A 15,581-nucleotide genomic window follows, 5' to 3' on the forward strand; every position below is an offset into this window, starting at 1 on the left:
TATTTTGCTGGGCTACATGAGTCTGTGTGTGTGTGTAGATGCACGTGTGTGGTGTATGTGTGAAGCGCTGGGTGTGTGTGTAATGTTCGGTGTCTGTGTGCGTGCCGTATGTGCATGCCGTGTGTCTATGTGTGTGTGTTTCCTTCTGTGTACCCTCCCCTACGTGCACTCGCCAGTTGGTATGCATATGAATAAGCTCTCATGTTTGCAGGGCCTTTTTAAACCCTCCAAAATTTAGCACAGTCAAGCACGATGTATTTGTACAAAACGCGCCTTCATCTTCGTCTTCACACATTTCGTTGTTTAAACGGTGCCCCACATCTGGAGCCGCCCACAGAAACATGGCGTTTCTATGTAGGCCATTTGTATTTCTTGAGTTTTGAAATCATGTGTATACAACTGTGCAGGGATTGTCTTATATCACAATTACGGCTGGATTCCCTACAAGGTGAAAATTAAAAGAATATGGATGTAGGCAATTGAAGCTTATGCACTGGCAAAATGATTCAGGAAGTTGGTCAGACATAATTATTTTGTACCAAGAGATCCCTGGAAAAGAGGGATTCTTCTCCTCTCAAAAGATACTTCTCTGGAGCCTGGAACAAGTGGCTTCCCGGCCCCACGGCACTAAATGCCTCTTTCTCCATCATATCACTTTGCAGCAGTATTTTGGGGGCTGAGAGCAGAATCATGACTCTCCCTGAGTCATAAAAGGCAGTTGATGGTCTCAATCTGGGCAGCCAAGTTCCGTCAGCTCAAAGCCCCTTGTCCAGGAAGGACAATGCGAGGAAGGCATTCAGGGATAGCTGGCGGTTGGCAGACCCTCTCCCTATACAGTCAGTGAGTTGGAAGCAACTCAGATCTCCATGTAGGCAAAGCAGAAGCTGGATTCAGGCTGGGGAACTACGTATGTGAACTCCAAAATGAGGCCATATGGCCCCTGGGGAGCCCTGACATGGGAAGGCCTGATCAGTTCTGCTGTGATCCCTCCCAGGGACCCAGAGCATGTGGAGGTCACACCTCTCTCCTGTAACACTAATCCTTTCATTTCACCTGAGCTTGCATTCTCTACCTCTCTGTCATTACCTCCTTGTTCTGTTTTTTATTTTCCCCCACTGCTTTTTGTTGTTATGGGATTAAAAAAAAAAATCTGTTTACTGGCTTATTTATTTTTAATTACACCGATAATATACAAATACATTCTTGTTATAAAATATTCAAACAAGACAGAAGTATGTAAAGTCAAAAACAAACTTCTTCCTTTACCCCCAGTCTTATTCTCCTCCCTAGAGGTAATTACTATTATTAGTTTAGTGTATATTTTTCTTGAAATTTCTCTCTGAATGTACATGCATTTATAAGTATATTCATTAATATATAGTTTTATTTTGTGGGTTTCTTTTTACATAAATGAAATCATACTTTTTGAATTATCTAGAACCTGGTTTTTTGTGGGGTTCCCCTCCCCCCCACTTATCCCACTATTTTAGAGATCCTTCCAAGGCTACGCCTACGTGGAGAACTGTTTTGTTCTCTTTACCTGCTGCATAGACTTCCTTTGAATGTATGTCCAGTGGTGTATTCAACCATCCCTATATTGGTCAATTAGGCGATTTTCTTGTTTTTTGTTTTTGTTCTGTTAGGGAGGGCAGGAGGGAGTGCAGAGGGAGAGGGAAAAAGAGAATCTTAAACAGGCTCTATGCTTGGTGCAGAGTCAGGTATGGGGCTCGATCTCATGACCCAGAGATCATGACCTGAGCTGAAACTGAGAGCTGGATCCTTAACTGACTGAGCCACCCGGCAACTCTCTTGCTTTTTTTTTTTTTGTGTGTGCTGAAAATATGCAATAAAATTATATGGCTTGAAGCTTAACCCCTTTCCCCCTCCCCTTTGCAAGATGCACATTCCTTCCAACCCTCCCACCTCCTCCAGGTTGAGCAGCGCCATCAGCGCCCCCCAACCCCCATCACACCGTGCTCACTGGCTATTTCCCTGTGGCTGCACTGGAAATTCTAGTTGGAGCTGCTGCTTTTGCCCAAGACAGAAGTGACCTGCTATTAAATAAACAGGCATTTGAAACCCACCCCCTTGTTATGTTCTGAAAGCCAGAGGTTGCTACAGGACAGTTTCTTAAATCAAGACAATTTCCAGGCAGGAAGAAGATGTAGGACCCTGGCATTATTCCTCTGCCTCGTTTGCTAGCAACGGCTTGATTGAGTGTGGAGAGCAGGCCTGAAAGGCCGCCATCAGCACTGACTACCCTTTAGATTAGCACACAGCTCCTATTCCCTCGAATGTAGTTAGGCCAGCTTAATGTCAAGGCATAAAAAAGATACTTGTTAAATAATTTCCCAAAGCTCTGGCTCAATCTTTAATTTGTTTTTATTTTTTCCCCCCTCTTTCCCTCTCGTCCCTCTGTCTCACTTTTGCTGCTTCTTTTTTTTTCTTTCCTCTATGCCAAAGGGTACGCCATTAAGTCGGGCTGATTTAAGGGCCGTCAACATCAACCTCTGTGACATGTGCGTTATCCTGTCAGCCAATCAGAATAATATTGATGATACTTCGCTGCAGGACAAGGAATGCATCTTGGCGTCACTCAACATCAAATCTATGCAGTTTGATGACAGCATCGGGGTCTTGCAAGCTAATTCCCAAGGTAAGGACAGCCTGTAATACTTCTCTGCTGTGCCTACAGGGGACAAGGGCTGGCAAGAGGGATATCCTTCACTCAGTAATTCAAAGAGGCTCACATCAGCCTGCCTGGCAGTGAAACCCGCGGTCGCTGGGATGGCTTTCAAAGGGGCATCTGCTGCTGCTTCTTACCATCGCGGGAAGCAGGCTTGAGACCTGAACACCCACACTCAGAATAGGCTGCCATCCCGGAGAGGAAAGCAGCCTAAATTGCCACCCCCTCAGTCTTCCCAAACAGCGGCTTGATGACCGGGGTCACCTGCTTAATGTCAGGCACCGGAAAGATGCTGCGGGAACAATTCCTAATGTGTCTCTCCAGTATGTATTTTTGCCATTGACGTACGTTACGCTTTGCCATTGTTATTGCTGCGCGGGGGTGTTCAGCTTTACCCTGTTCTATGCTGACCTACGGATGGTGACCGCTGGACAGTGGGGACGCTACAGACATGAGAAGTCATTTAGGAAGAAGGGATGCTCATCAGGCCACACGTCCTCGACAGGAGGCACGACAGTTAAATGACGCACCTCTGCCTTCTCTGCTCTGCCCCCATCTTCCTTGTCACTTTCTCTGGGCTCCTGGGCAGATAGCTGCTAGTCAAGGTGTCACCTAGACGTCGCAGAGAGGCAGCCCAGCCAAACCTCGTCACAAACCGCCTCACTATTCAGGGCCGCGGCAGGGTGGGATGCGAGGCCTCAGCGCAGGCTTGCCGCGAACCGCAGGGTCATTGCCGTCAGTGCTCCACCAGACGGGTGGCCCTGGGGGTCCGGTGGGGGCCTGAAGCCCATGATTCCAGGACCGAAGGTGGAGGGAGCACGGCCCGTGAGAACTAGCGTGGCCGGGGTGGGGGGCGCCATCTTACCGACGGGAGAGCGCAGCTCCGTCCTGCTGCCCAGGCATGGCCTTCTGTCAGCGCAGCTCAGCACCACCGCCTTCCCACAGCGGCTCAACAGCGCAGCAAAGCTGGGAGCAGCCGTTCCCAGAATCCTCTTCTCTGCACAGTTTGGGGCCGGCACCTGCCAAGGAGAGCGGGGCGCAGGGATGAGATCTGAAATTTGGAAAAGGCAAAGAGGCCTGGGTTCTTTGGAGGCAGCGGCAGCCCAACCCTGAGCAGACGCGAGGTTGAAAGCAGCTCTTCGGGGAGCTTTCTGCGCATCACCGGCTTTGCTGCTAGGGACTGGGGGGTGCAGTGGCCTTTGTGTTGCCTTGAGGCCTGCAGCAGGGGAAACTTCCACCTTGTGTTGAAGTGAAACGGCCAGTGGTGGCCTCTTCGACTTTTGTTCCTACAGCCCTTCTGATGGTTGCGTCAACATCTAATTTTCTTCATACTTGGAGTACTCTACTGGCTTCCAGTCGTTTTTTGTTGTTGTCGTTGTTGTTTTGTTTCTTTTTTTTTTTTAATTCAAGTTAGTTAACTTTGAGTGTAGTATTGGTTTCAGGGGTAGAATTTAATGATTCATCACTTTACATATAACACCCAGTGCTCATCCCAGCAAGTGCCCTCCTTAATGGCTGTCACCCAGTTACCCCATCCCCCACCCCCGTCCCCTCCAACAAACGTCAGTTTGTTCTCTTAACTATAGAGTCTCTAATGGTTTGCCTCCCTCTCTGTTTTTATCTTACTTTATTTTTCCTTCCCTTCCCCTGTGTTCAACTCCACATGAGTGAAATCATATATTTGTCTTTCTCTGACTGACTTATTTTGCTTAGCATAATACACTCTAGTTTCATCCACATTATTACAAATGGCAAGATTTCATTCTTTTTGATGGCTGAGTGATATTCCGTTGCATATATATACCACTTCTTCTTTATCCATTTATCAGTCGATGGACATTTGGGTTCTTCCCATAATTTGGCTATTGTTGATAATGCTGCTATAAATATTGGGGTGCAGGTGCCCCTTTGAATCAGCACTTTTGTATACTTCGAATAAATACCTAGTAAAGCAATTGCTGGGTCATAGGGCAGCTCAATTTTTAGCTTTTTGAGGAACCTCCATACTGTTTTCCAGAACAGCTGCACCAGCTTGCATTCCCACCAACAGCGTACGAGAGTTCTCCTTTCTCCGCATCCTTGCCAACATCTGTTGTTTCTTGAGTTGTTCATTTTAGCCATTCTGACTGGTATGAGGTGGTCTATCTCATTGTGGTTCTGATTTGTATTTCCCTGATGATGAATGATGTGGAGCATTTTTTTCATGTATCTGTTCGGAGTGGCTTGAGATAACCCTGACTGATATAGTCTGAAGCCTGGGTTTTACCTCTCCACGCCACCGTCCCCTCCCTCTCCCCCAAATCTAAATCTTGGTATCCACTTGCCCAGCCGGGCTGCAGGGAAGAGCAACATGTCAAAGTTCTGAAAGAGAGTCTCACCTACCCCGCTGTGTACTGGCGAGCCAGAGCCTGCCTCCTGCCCGCCCTGCCTATGCAGGGAACACAGGCGACAGAGGATATGAGGAGACAGGAAGCTGACCTTCTAGGAAGTGGAAGAGGAAGCCACCATTTGGTTCCTGCCTTTAAGTACTTGTTCTAATGCGTGTCCTCCTAACTCTACCCCAGCCTGGGCATCCCCCGAGGGGCTTGTTAGAGATGCAGCATCTCATGCCCACCCCAAATCTCCTGGGTCCGAATCTGCATTCTAACGGGGTCCCCAGGTGACTCGTGTGCACTGCTTTAAGGCATAATAATCTGCACGCTAACAAAACCCGGTCCAGTGAACACGCTGACCGACCCGATCAGACGCTCCTCTTCTCCTGGCAGGAGCTAGCAAGGAGAATGGAAAGAAGTGGAAGCAGGAGACGCACTCCCTTCGGGGAGCGGTGGTGGGAGGGGGAGATGGAACTGAGCGGGAGGGGCAGGAAAATACATGTCTGTTTTCTCCCAATTCAATAGCTGTGATTGTCAAGTCCCAAGGATCAGAATCTCAATGCACGATTGAGTTATGTGTGCATCTGACGTGGGTGTTCCTTCCAGCTCTCAGAAGCCAGATCCCAACCTCTCAGATCCTATATGATGGCCAAACTGGTAAAAATGTGTCCCCTCCCCTCTGCACATACCCAATTCTCAAAAGCCTTCCCTTTTCTGTTTTCGACATAAGAATAAGCCAGGAAAATAGGTTTTGGTAGGAGAGAAAGAAGAAAGGGAAAGGGAGCTTATTTTTCTTGCAAAAAAAAAAAAAGAGAGAGAGAGAGAGAGAAGGGCACTCCTTCTTTTGTACACCACCCCCCAAACACACACACACACACACACACACACACACACGCCAAAAGAAGACAGAGGATGTATCTTAGGGCTCGTGGGAATTTTCAGACTCTTGGTCCACAGTGGAGCCTGCAAGCAGTCCGTTCTGTTTTCAGTGAGAGACTGCCAGAACTATAGACACACTGAGCCCACATTTCCCCTTGTTTTCTTACTCTGTGTGCTCTTCTCTTGTCCTTGGTTTCTAACACTCTCCTCTGGGGACACTCTGACTTTCCAAAGCAGTGGCCATCAGCACAGGAAGTGACTTTCTCTCTGATGGGCAAGTGCCCTAGGTTCACCTTGGGCTGCTCATCGTGCAGCCCACTCCTTGGTTTCATCCTAGCCCATGGGGCTCGAGGGACAAACTAGGTCTCCCCACCACTGTTCCTCCTTGAGACCCTCTGGACCTGCTGGAATGCTCCTTGGTCTCAGATGTTCTCACTACCCTTCATCTGGGCATTTGTCACCACCACAGTGCAGGTGAGTTGGAATTACAGGGTACAAATGATTTCGTGTTCCTCTTTCCATCGGGGGAAGCAATTCTAACTTCCCCTCCGTGATAATGACAGATTTCTGGCCACTGCTACTCCGCTTTCATCGCAATTTATTCTGTACTCCTTATGAAACCTCATCCTTTTGCTTTGTCTTGAGGGCTACATGAACATCTCTCCAGAACTCACCAGGATGGAAATGTGGACTCAGGACAAAGCAAAGTGTGTGCTTTGGGGCCAAAATACCCATGCATTTTTATGGCAAGTTTTTCTAACATGATACAGTGTAACATGAAAAATGCGTCTTAATGTTGAGGAGATAGAGTCTTTGTTGAGACTTGCGTTCAGACACTTGCCACTCTGCATTGCTTCGTCTCCGAGACCAACAAAACCTCTTTTCCCTCTTCTCTATTCACAATGCCTTTTGGTGTCACTGTTCCAGCCCACATGGTGTCAGAACTGGCCCAGCCTAGGGATTCTGGACCAGACGCTTTCTGAAAGATCTGAGATGTGATGCCTGGTTGTCAAAAACAATTACAGAGAAAGGTGGCATACCCCAAGCTGGATGGTATATCCAATGTGACAGCTGGGTCTATGAGATGCAGTTTTAATATACAGCAGGCAAGACTGCAGTGACAAGTATATAAAGCAGGTGAAGCTGCTTCTTGCTGGTCAGCAAACATCAGCTCAGAACCACTTTACAGCTCTTTACCAGCAACTAAGTGCCTTTATTTACAGAGCGCCTGTCACTTCCCTTTGGCTGGAGAGCTGGTGTATTATTTAGCACGCATTCATCTGGGGAAAACATTTCAATTTAAATCAACTGGTACAACAGTGGCTCTTGCCAGACTGTTTCCCTGTGGTTCTAAAAGACGAGAACTGAGTGCGATCTTGAAAGGGGAGGGTGAACAGAGGAAGGAAGGTCCGTTCTCAGAGAGCCGCTTGCGTCAGTACCTGAAAAGAGGGAGCGTGTGATTGAGTTTCCTTTTGTGCTTTTGTATTGCATTATGAAATGAGCATCTTCGAATTTCTTCCTGGTTAACCTTCTAGTGAGGGTAGCTCTTGAGAGAAAGAGAGAGGAATAAATGAGTGCCCGCTATACCTCAGGCACGATAGAAGTCCAGAACACAAAGATGACTTGGATTTAGCCAATCACTATCCTTGAGGGCTCAGATGAATGGAGGAGGTGACCCCATAAACGATTACAGTGCAATGAGACAAGGATGAGGCTAGAAATACAAGAGCACATAAGGCTCCTCGTTTTATATATTTTAAGGAGTTGAGAAAGCTTCCAAGAAGAGGTGACATTGTGAGTTGAATGCATGCGGCTGTTGAACATTTGAAATGGGGCTAGTGTGACTGAGGAGCTGCTTTTCTTCCCTTTTATTTAATAAGTTTAAATTTAAATACAGGCATGTGGCTGGTGGCCACCTTATTGGACAGGGCAGGTCTAGAGCATAGGCTTATAACCTTGTTAAGGGCTGGGGTGTTAGGAAGATGATAATTAAATCCATCTTTTAAAAAGATAACAGGCAAGGATATGAGCATGGTTTAGATGTGGGAAGAGATGGCAGCATGAGCTATGTAGGGAGACAGTTGCAGTAGACATCAAGGGATGGATGAGTGCTGACAGGACAGCTGTAGTGATGTCAGTCACAAGGGCAAGGCCGAAATTGAGGTGGATTTGAAATAGGAAAGATAGCCAGCCCATTGAGGGCCAGTTGGGTGGGAAGGAGGTGTGAATGAGCAGCAATGAGGAGTTGGTAATGAGTTTCGAGGTTGGCTACTGGGTGGATATAAAAGTGATTAAATAACCTGAGGATTCAAGAGGAGAAATAGGCTTGTGGCAGATGGTAAAGAATTTGGTCCTGGTCCATCTGAGTTGAAAGTAGGATATCTAATAAGATATCTAGCGAGAAATACAAACATGCAGCTACCAGGATAAAATCAGGTTTGAAGGTACAGACTTGGAAATCATTGGTGATGGACAAGGTATAGGCCTTGAGTGTGGCTATTTCCCAGGGAGAGAAGGCAGAGCAACTAAGAGAAAAGGGCCAAACCTGGAACCTTGGAGATGTCAACACTGAAGGGACAAACAGAGGATGAGAATCCAGGGAAAGGGGCTGAGGGCAAAAATTTAAGGAAATAGGAGCAGATGCTGTCAAAGGTAAAAGGGAAGAGAGTTGAGTAAATTCCAGAAAGCAGTTTAGAATGTATCCTCAATATTCGTTGTATGTGCATTCAAAACATGTGTTTCCTTGAGTAGACTGTGGGTTCTTTGAGACACAAGGACTCTTCTTTTGCTCATCTCCATTCCCCAGTGCCTCAAGCCCAGGAGCTGACAGAGTTGACATGCCATAAGAATGTGTTGGGCTGGACTGATTTGAAAGGAAGCAATGATTAGCACTGTCAGATACTACAAAAAAGTCAAATAGATGAGGTCCTAAAAAAGGCAATGGCACATTTGACCCTCAAGAAGTTGTTGATGACCTTGGCAAGAATAGTTGAATAACTTGTTGCCAGTAGGAGCTGGCAATCAGGGGTCTGAAGCATTAATGGGAGGTGAGAATTTAAGACCGTATATTACTCCTTCAAGGGCTGATAGGGAGAGAGATAGGATATTTCAGAGGATCTTGTCAAAGAACAGATATCCTGTTTGTTTTTAGAATGTGGAGAAATACACCATATTTGTTGGCTACAGGAAACTGAGGTGACACCACATAGAGAGGGAAAGGTTGAAGCTTTAGGAGAGGGCTGTTAAATGATAGAGAGAGGAACAGAGACAAGTCGGAGAAGATGATGTAGCCTTGAAAAGGAGAAGGAATGACTCCCGTCCCTCTGAGACGGAAGGCTAGATGGCAAAGATGAAGCTGGAGGCAACTCAGTCTGGTGGCTCTGCTTCCTTCATGGAAGCAGCCAGTTTGGTTTTCCCTGGAGATCTAAGGGGCCAGGACAGTTGGGATGGGGGACTGATGGTGACAAAGTTTCAGAGCAGACATTGCAGTAAACATGTAAGGGAGATGCCTGGAGCGAGGTGAGAGCATGAGTGGGCACTGGTGAGGGCCAGCCGGCATTGGATTTACGTTGGTGCCGTGATGCTGGTCAACACAGCTCTGCGATTTTCTCTGAAGTTCTTGGCAGAAACAACAAAAATCATACAAAATGGTTTTCATCTGGGATGGAGATTCAGAGGAGGTGAAGGATTCCATGGAGCTGTTGAGAGTATATGAAAATGAGTGGCTACCAGGTCTAAGATGGTAGCTGGACAAGTCAAACCATTGTTGGGGCTTATAGACCAAGAGGCCAAAACAAAGCAGGAAATAAATCCCCATGAGGTCAAAGAATAGGGTGTGAGGCAAAGGCATGGGAGAGCTGAAGTGTGAGAGGTTTGATCTGACAGAGGAATGTGTGATGAGCTTGGAGAATGAAATATTCCTTGCAGAGCCAGAACAGAGCTTGGTGGCACGACGCTGAAAACCATTCATCCACCAGCAGCACCAGCGCCAACAAGAGCTGTGGTAATAATATTAATGCTCATGAACGTTTGCCGCCATTCTGGGGTAGGCATTTTGCCAAGTGAGATGATACATGTTTCTTAGATCGCTAGTTTTCACCCTGGGCTACACATTGTAATCATCTGAGAAACTTCTAAAAAATATTGCTGCTGGGTCACACCTCAGCCACTGTGGTTTAACTGGCCTGGGGTACAACCTGGCCGTGAGGAGTTTTATAAGCTCCCAGATGATGCCATGTGTGGCCAGGGTTAAGACCCACTGCCTGAGTGGTCCTCAGAGGAGAGCTATGTGGTAAGGAGGTTGCCATTTTGATTGGAAAGAAGCGAAAACTAGGCCTTGAGGAGTGAAGTAATGGTTTTAGCTGGGGTCTCCTCATCTCCCAGGGATCCCAAATGGTAAACTATTTTACTTCTTTAGGACAGTGCTGTTGGCTTAGTTCATTGGTCTGCCTTCTTTCTTTCCTATTTTCTGGATTGTCATCAGCTTCCTGAGACTAAAAAGCATTAAGTGGAGAGAAAGGGGGTAGGGGAGGTGCTGGAGACCAGGCTCTGGTTTCTACCAACTGGCTCTATCTGCCGTCTTGACTCTGTCACGTGTCTCATGGTGATAAGTGAAAGATATTAGTTGCCCAGTGGACAGGCCTTCCTCCTGGCCACAGCTTTGGAGAGAGACAGACGCGCAGAGATCCAGCACCACGCTGTTACCAAAAAGCAACATTGCTCACCCCAGAGCCAGCCTTATGCTCCCCTGGCGAGCTTGGGTTTCTTTAAGAAGACGGAGCATGTGTGGTTTGACCTCAGCGTTAAATTTGGATGTTGGTGTTAAGGTTCCTCTGTGGTTCCGTTTCTTGTTACATGCTCTGCATTCCTCAGATTCATGCTACCTGTCCTGAAGGTATCAATCCAATTCCGCAAACCCTTATTAAGTAGCTGTTGTGTGCCCAGACTGTGCATGCCAGGCATTGCTGGGGAGACGGGTGCATGAAGCACATTCCCTGTCCTGGCACCCTTCTCTGCAAATGTGTAGCTCTGCTTCCAAAGGCCGGTCTATTCCCAGGAAAGAGTTACAGTCTATGGAGGCTAACATGGGACAGGAAGAGAAAGAGAGTGGCTTGAGAGACTCTTTGAAAATGTATAGTATTTCAGCAGGTGGAAACAGATAGAGCTGGCTGCAGTCAGAGAGAATAGAAGTAAGGGGCAGGGGGACCTGGAGACGTGTTCGGGTGACAGTGATGAGTACAATTGGGCTGGAATACAGGGTATGTGTAAGACAGCAGGGACACCCGAGGCAGAAATTTGGGTTAGGCATTGAGGGATTTTTTAAAATTTTGAGTTATGAAGCTATAAATATTTCAGTAGGCACTGGGGAGCTACAGCAGGTTTCAGAGCAGGAGAGTGATGGGATTGGACCTGAGCTTCAGAGACATTGATCTGGCAGCCCTGTGAAGCATTGTTTGGAGGGGGGAAAAAAGAGGATGCCCAGGTGTGTGTAGGAACAGTGGTTATCCAGGAATCCAGGAACCTTGAACCGGAAAAAGAAGGGAATGTTATTTTACTGTGAGACAGAGTAGATGTAAAGCAGATTGCGTGATCGTGAGCTTCCTTCTCAGTGACAGAAGACAACGATGCGCTCACGGGAAGAGGCCTCAGCACGGAGGGTCTGGCTGCGGGAGAACGTGGTGTTGCTGAGGTTGGGTTCTAGCCAGGGTACAAATCTATGTAGATTTGGCAGAAAATCAGGGGGCCATGAAAGGCAGATGGGTGGAGATGAACTCCTGCATGCAGGAGAGGGTCCCAGCTAACAGTCCCCCCCGCCCCGTGCTCATGCTCTACGAGTGGAGAAGAGCCTCGGGGAGAGGTCCGAGGAGAGAGACGTGAAAGGCAGAAGGATGAGGAGCATCTTAGAAAGGACAGAGGGAAAAGCTAAGGATTGGTAGAAGCTAAGGATCCATCCACAAGCCGAGCTGGGCTCCCAGCTTCCCAAGGGACAGAGGAACATATGTCCAAAACCCGGAATGAACGTCCCCTGGCTGCTTTTCCTCACCCCTCTAGGTTTCTTTTTTTATATTCTATGCCTCCCTATAACCACCAGGTTAAAAAAATATATAGTGGCTTACACAAACCCACCACTAGGTACACACGCATGTATGTGTGTGCATACCAGCACACATACGTGCAGACACACACACACACACCACGGTTCCTCCAGCCCTCTGTGACCCTCAGCCATGGTGACACTAAATGATACCCACACATAAGCAGATGCTCTCTCTTGTCTGCATTTCAACAAAGGTTAACAGCCTCAAGTAGGGAATGACATTTTTCTTTGGAAGTATGTCCGTGGTCCTTGGAGAGACAGCATTAATTGGGGGCATAGGGCATATCCTAAAGTCTGAGATTTCTTTTACTGTTCCAGAGAAGAAAATGTGACTTCTCTTTTGTCTTTGGGGGAGGCTGTGTGGATTCGGACCTCGAAATTATTGAATGGCAGAAGTCGGGATTTGAAGGGACTTTCCTAACCTGGCACTTGGGGACAAAAGCCACAGGATGGAATGTAATGAAGACCACTGAGCATTAAGTTTCAGATAATCACTGAAGACAAGCAGCATAAACCTTGTTGATAGAAATGTGATTTATTTTGAGTCGTGGTTGTTTCATCCTGGTCGTTCTGAGAGGGAGTGTGTCAAGAACTACGAAGGTTTGAAGGGAAGAACTAACAAACTCAAGAATGCCACCAAGGGAATGGTCAGCACGGGGAAATGCTGGGACAAGCTGTTACTTGCTAAGCAGTTAAGAGAACAGGGGGTAGTGGGTTGAAAGGGCCATTTTATCTTCTGCTCCCCTGGAAAAACCAGGACCGACGACTAATGATGAAGGAGAACCAGATTTTAGCCCCACATAAGGAAGACATTTCCAGAACAGAATGGGCTGCCTAAAAATGTAGTGAGCATTCTGTCACCACATGTCTGCGTGCCAAGGGAAAGTTACTGACGTGATCTTTGTGATGAGAGGGACATTGGATCAGATGAGTTCTTGGTCCTTTATAACTGAGGGTCTGTGGTATTTTCTTTATTTTTACTACAAGGGTGATCCGCGTTTTCAATGATCTACATTCTTACTCCAGAGAGAGCGCTGTGGCTTTTGGTGGGATTGGGGTTCTAACGGGTCTTTTAGTGAAAGCTTTCACGTCCTTCCAGAATGGCACTGTCTCTGTGTCTCAGAGGCAGAGGGTAAGCAGCCGCACATCTGGCTTTTCCATTCATTTGACAGACCACCCCCATCTTCAACTCCCATGTCACCCTCCGCATCCGTCCTTCCCCATGCTCCCCTTTTCTGTCCTCCCCTAGCCTCCCCTCTGCACTCCCCAGCCCCCCACTTGCAAATGTACCCATACACAGATCCTCACACACGTTCTCCCTCCCTGAAACCAGAGAAGCATTTTTTTTCAGCTGCTCCCTATATAACATCCATTGCCACGAGATTCTCTCTTCATTCTGAAAGGGGGTGGGGGGGAGGGAGAAGCCATTTCCCTCTACCCACCGAATGAACAAAGCTCCGTGCTCAAATATTTTTCTCCAGTTGTAACTGAAACTGCTGTTGGCTTCAGTCCCCAGAACCAGAAAGACAATTATACTTAACTGTTCAGAGATTTATAAATACCGTGCTAGGGTAGCCTCTAGGTAGTAACTTTAGATACCCAGCCCAATAATTTTCTTTTATTGGTTTGTGATTTAGATCTTATTTTGAGTCCTTTATAATAAGAGTAGTACATTTCATTAAAAGAGCTTACCAACCAATAAAGAAAATCTGGCTTAGGGCTGGGGCTGGTCTCCAGTGCAGAGAGGAGGGCTGGGGCCGGTCTCCAGTGCAGAGAGGGGCCTGCCCAGGTGCGCCTCCTCGGCGGACAGGACGAGACTGATCTCGGTACCGGGTGCACATGGATGTCAGCGAAGCAGCATGTGCGGCTGCTTTCTAGGTGACTTCAACGTGGGAGAATTTGTCCTACGCAGCACATTCTACCACTTGAGGGATCCTCTTAAGACCGCCATTGATATTCTGGTAATAGATTCCCAGCGACGAAAACAAGGAACCATAGACAGAAGAATAGTGTTAACAGGAGACTGGAAAGCCTGGGCTCCCTGAGGATTTTCGGCCTTCCGTACATGCGGATCTTCCTTGGGGAGTGGATGTGGGGGATTAAAAATAAAAATGGGCCAAATCGCCTTTTCATTCCGACTGCATGCAGAGTAGATGGAGTCCCCCACTCGCGCTGTGCCCAGCTTGGGACAGTGGCAGGGAAAGAAAATCTTAGCTTCAGAGACAGGAAACAGATGTGGGGTGGCGCTGGGGTTGGGCCAAACTCATCGTCCTCACATCAGACTTCCCACCTTAAAACTTGCGTGTGTCGTTAATGCTTCTTCTTAAAAATTGTAAGTCCTGTTTTTGCATTCATATGCAATATCTCGGTTATCTTCCCGATAACCTGTTAAGGCAGAGGTCATTTATCTCCATTTTACAGATGAGGAAACTGAGGCCCAGGAAAATTCAGCAACTTGCCCAAAGTCTCATAGCTTGTCAAGAGTACACGGAGTTGATGTCCAAATTGATTCCAAAGCTCGTGCTTTCCTCACCACATCGGTCAGCTCCATAAAAGAGAACCAGTGCTGTTCTCATGACAACAGGCCTGAATCTATACGTCTGCTTTTAAGAGTCATGGAAGCATCCCTGGGCATGCTAAACTTCTCCTTATGCCCAGAGGGACTCAGGGTTTTGTTGTTGTTGTTGTTGTTGTTGTTGTTGTTGTTTAATGTTCTTGTTCCGTGGATCCACATTTGGTAGGTCCCTGGCCCTCCTTGCCCCAGCAGAGACACTGGGATTCTCTTGGTTCCAGTCTTCCTTGCTACAACAACTACACGAACAAGAGTAGAGTTGAGAGAAGTACGAAGAGCTCTGCTTAGCCTGCCTCTGTGAGCAGTTTAATTGTTGGAGCTTTTTGCCCAGTTAATATAGATTTGATTTTGGAGCTGTCGGTACAACGGTGGGAAGTTTGAGACCCTGATATTGCTTTCTGTTGTCCAGACACTTACAAAACATTTCCAGGTTTTACTGAGTCATCCCACTCTCCAAGCGGACGTGTCAACAAAAGGCAGTAGATGAGAATAAACAGACCACGCTAGCCCCAAAGCCTAGGATTTCAGGTGGTGTGTTATACTCAGAAAATGGTCCAGATAAATGGTCCTTTGGGGGGAAAGTGTGGTTATGTAATCAAAGAAAAGTAAAAGAAGTCTTCTCATGCTATGGACTCTCTAAGGGCCCTGATGAGATTCTGAATAAGGATGAGTCAGTCAAGAGTTCTTTTCCTGAGCAATACTTTGGTTTATAGCCCACGATGAAGGTTAGTGTCTCCACTCCTCCCATGGTCAGGCTGTCATGGAACTAATAGGATCCATAGGCAGAAATGGCACAGACATATAAAATAAGTTGTGTGGCATAACCTGAACACACATATTTAACAATATGGGGTCTGGAACATTCCAGAGTACCTTGCAAAATGCCTGGTGTGGGTCATTTGTAATTTTCTGAGGCATGAGCTTAATCCACATGTTGTGGTGATAACTTGCAAGCCAGGAGCCAACAAATGAGCC

General features: G+C 47.1%; 1 protein-coding gene across 6 annotated transcripts in view; it reads left to right on the forward strand.

The window, feature by feature from the left end:
- Positions 1-15,581, forward strand: part of KCNMA1 (potassium calcium-activated channel subfamily M alpha 1) — a 710,872-nt gene that overhangs the window by 641,217 nt on the left and 54,074 nt on the right. For all 6 annotated transcript variants that reach the window (XM_045783283.2, XM_045783284.2, XM_045783288.2 and 3 more), the window contains one exon: positions 2,464-2,656. In XM_045783283.2, coding sequence (XP_045639239.1) covers positions 2,464-2,656 — 193 coding nt within the window. The remainder of the gene's footprint in view (positions 1-2,463; positions 2,657-15,581) is intronic.

The sequence above is a fragment of the Ursus americanus genome, chromosome 6, assembly GCF_024610735.1.
Source record: "Ursus americanus isolate L20-20 chromosome 6, mUrsAme1.1.p, whole genome shotgun sequence".
Classification (NCBI taxonomy): Eukaryota; Metazoa; Chordata; class Mammalia; order Carnivora; family Ursidae; genus Ursus; species Ursus americanus.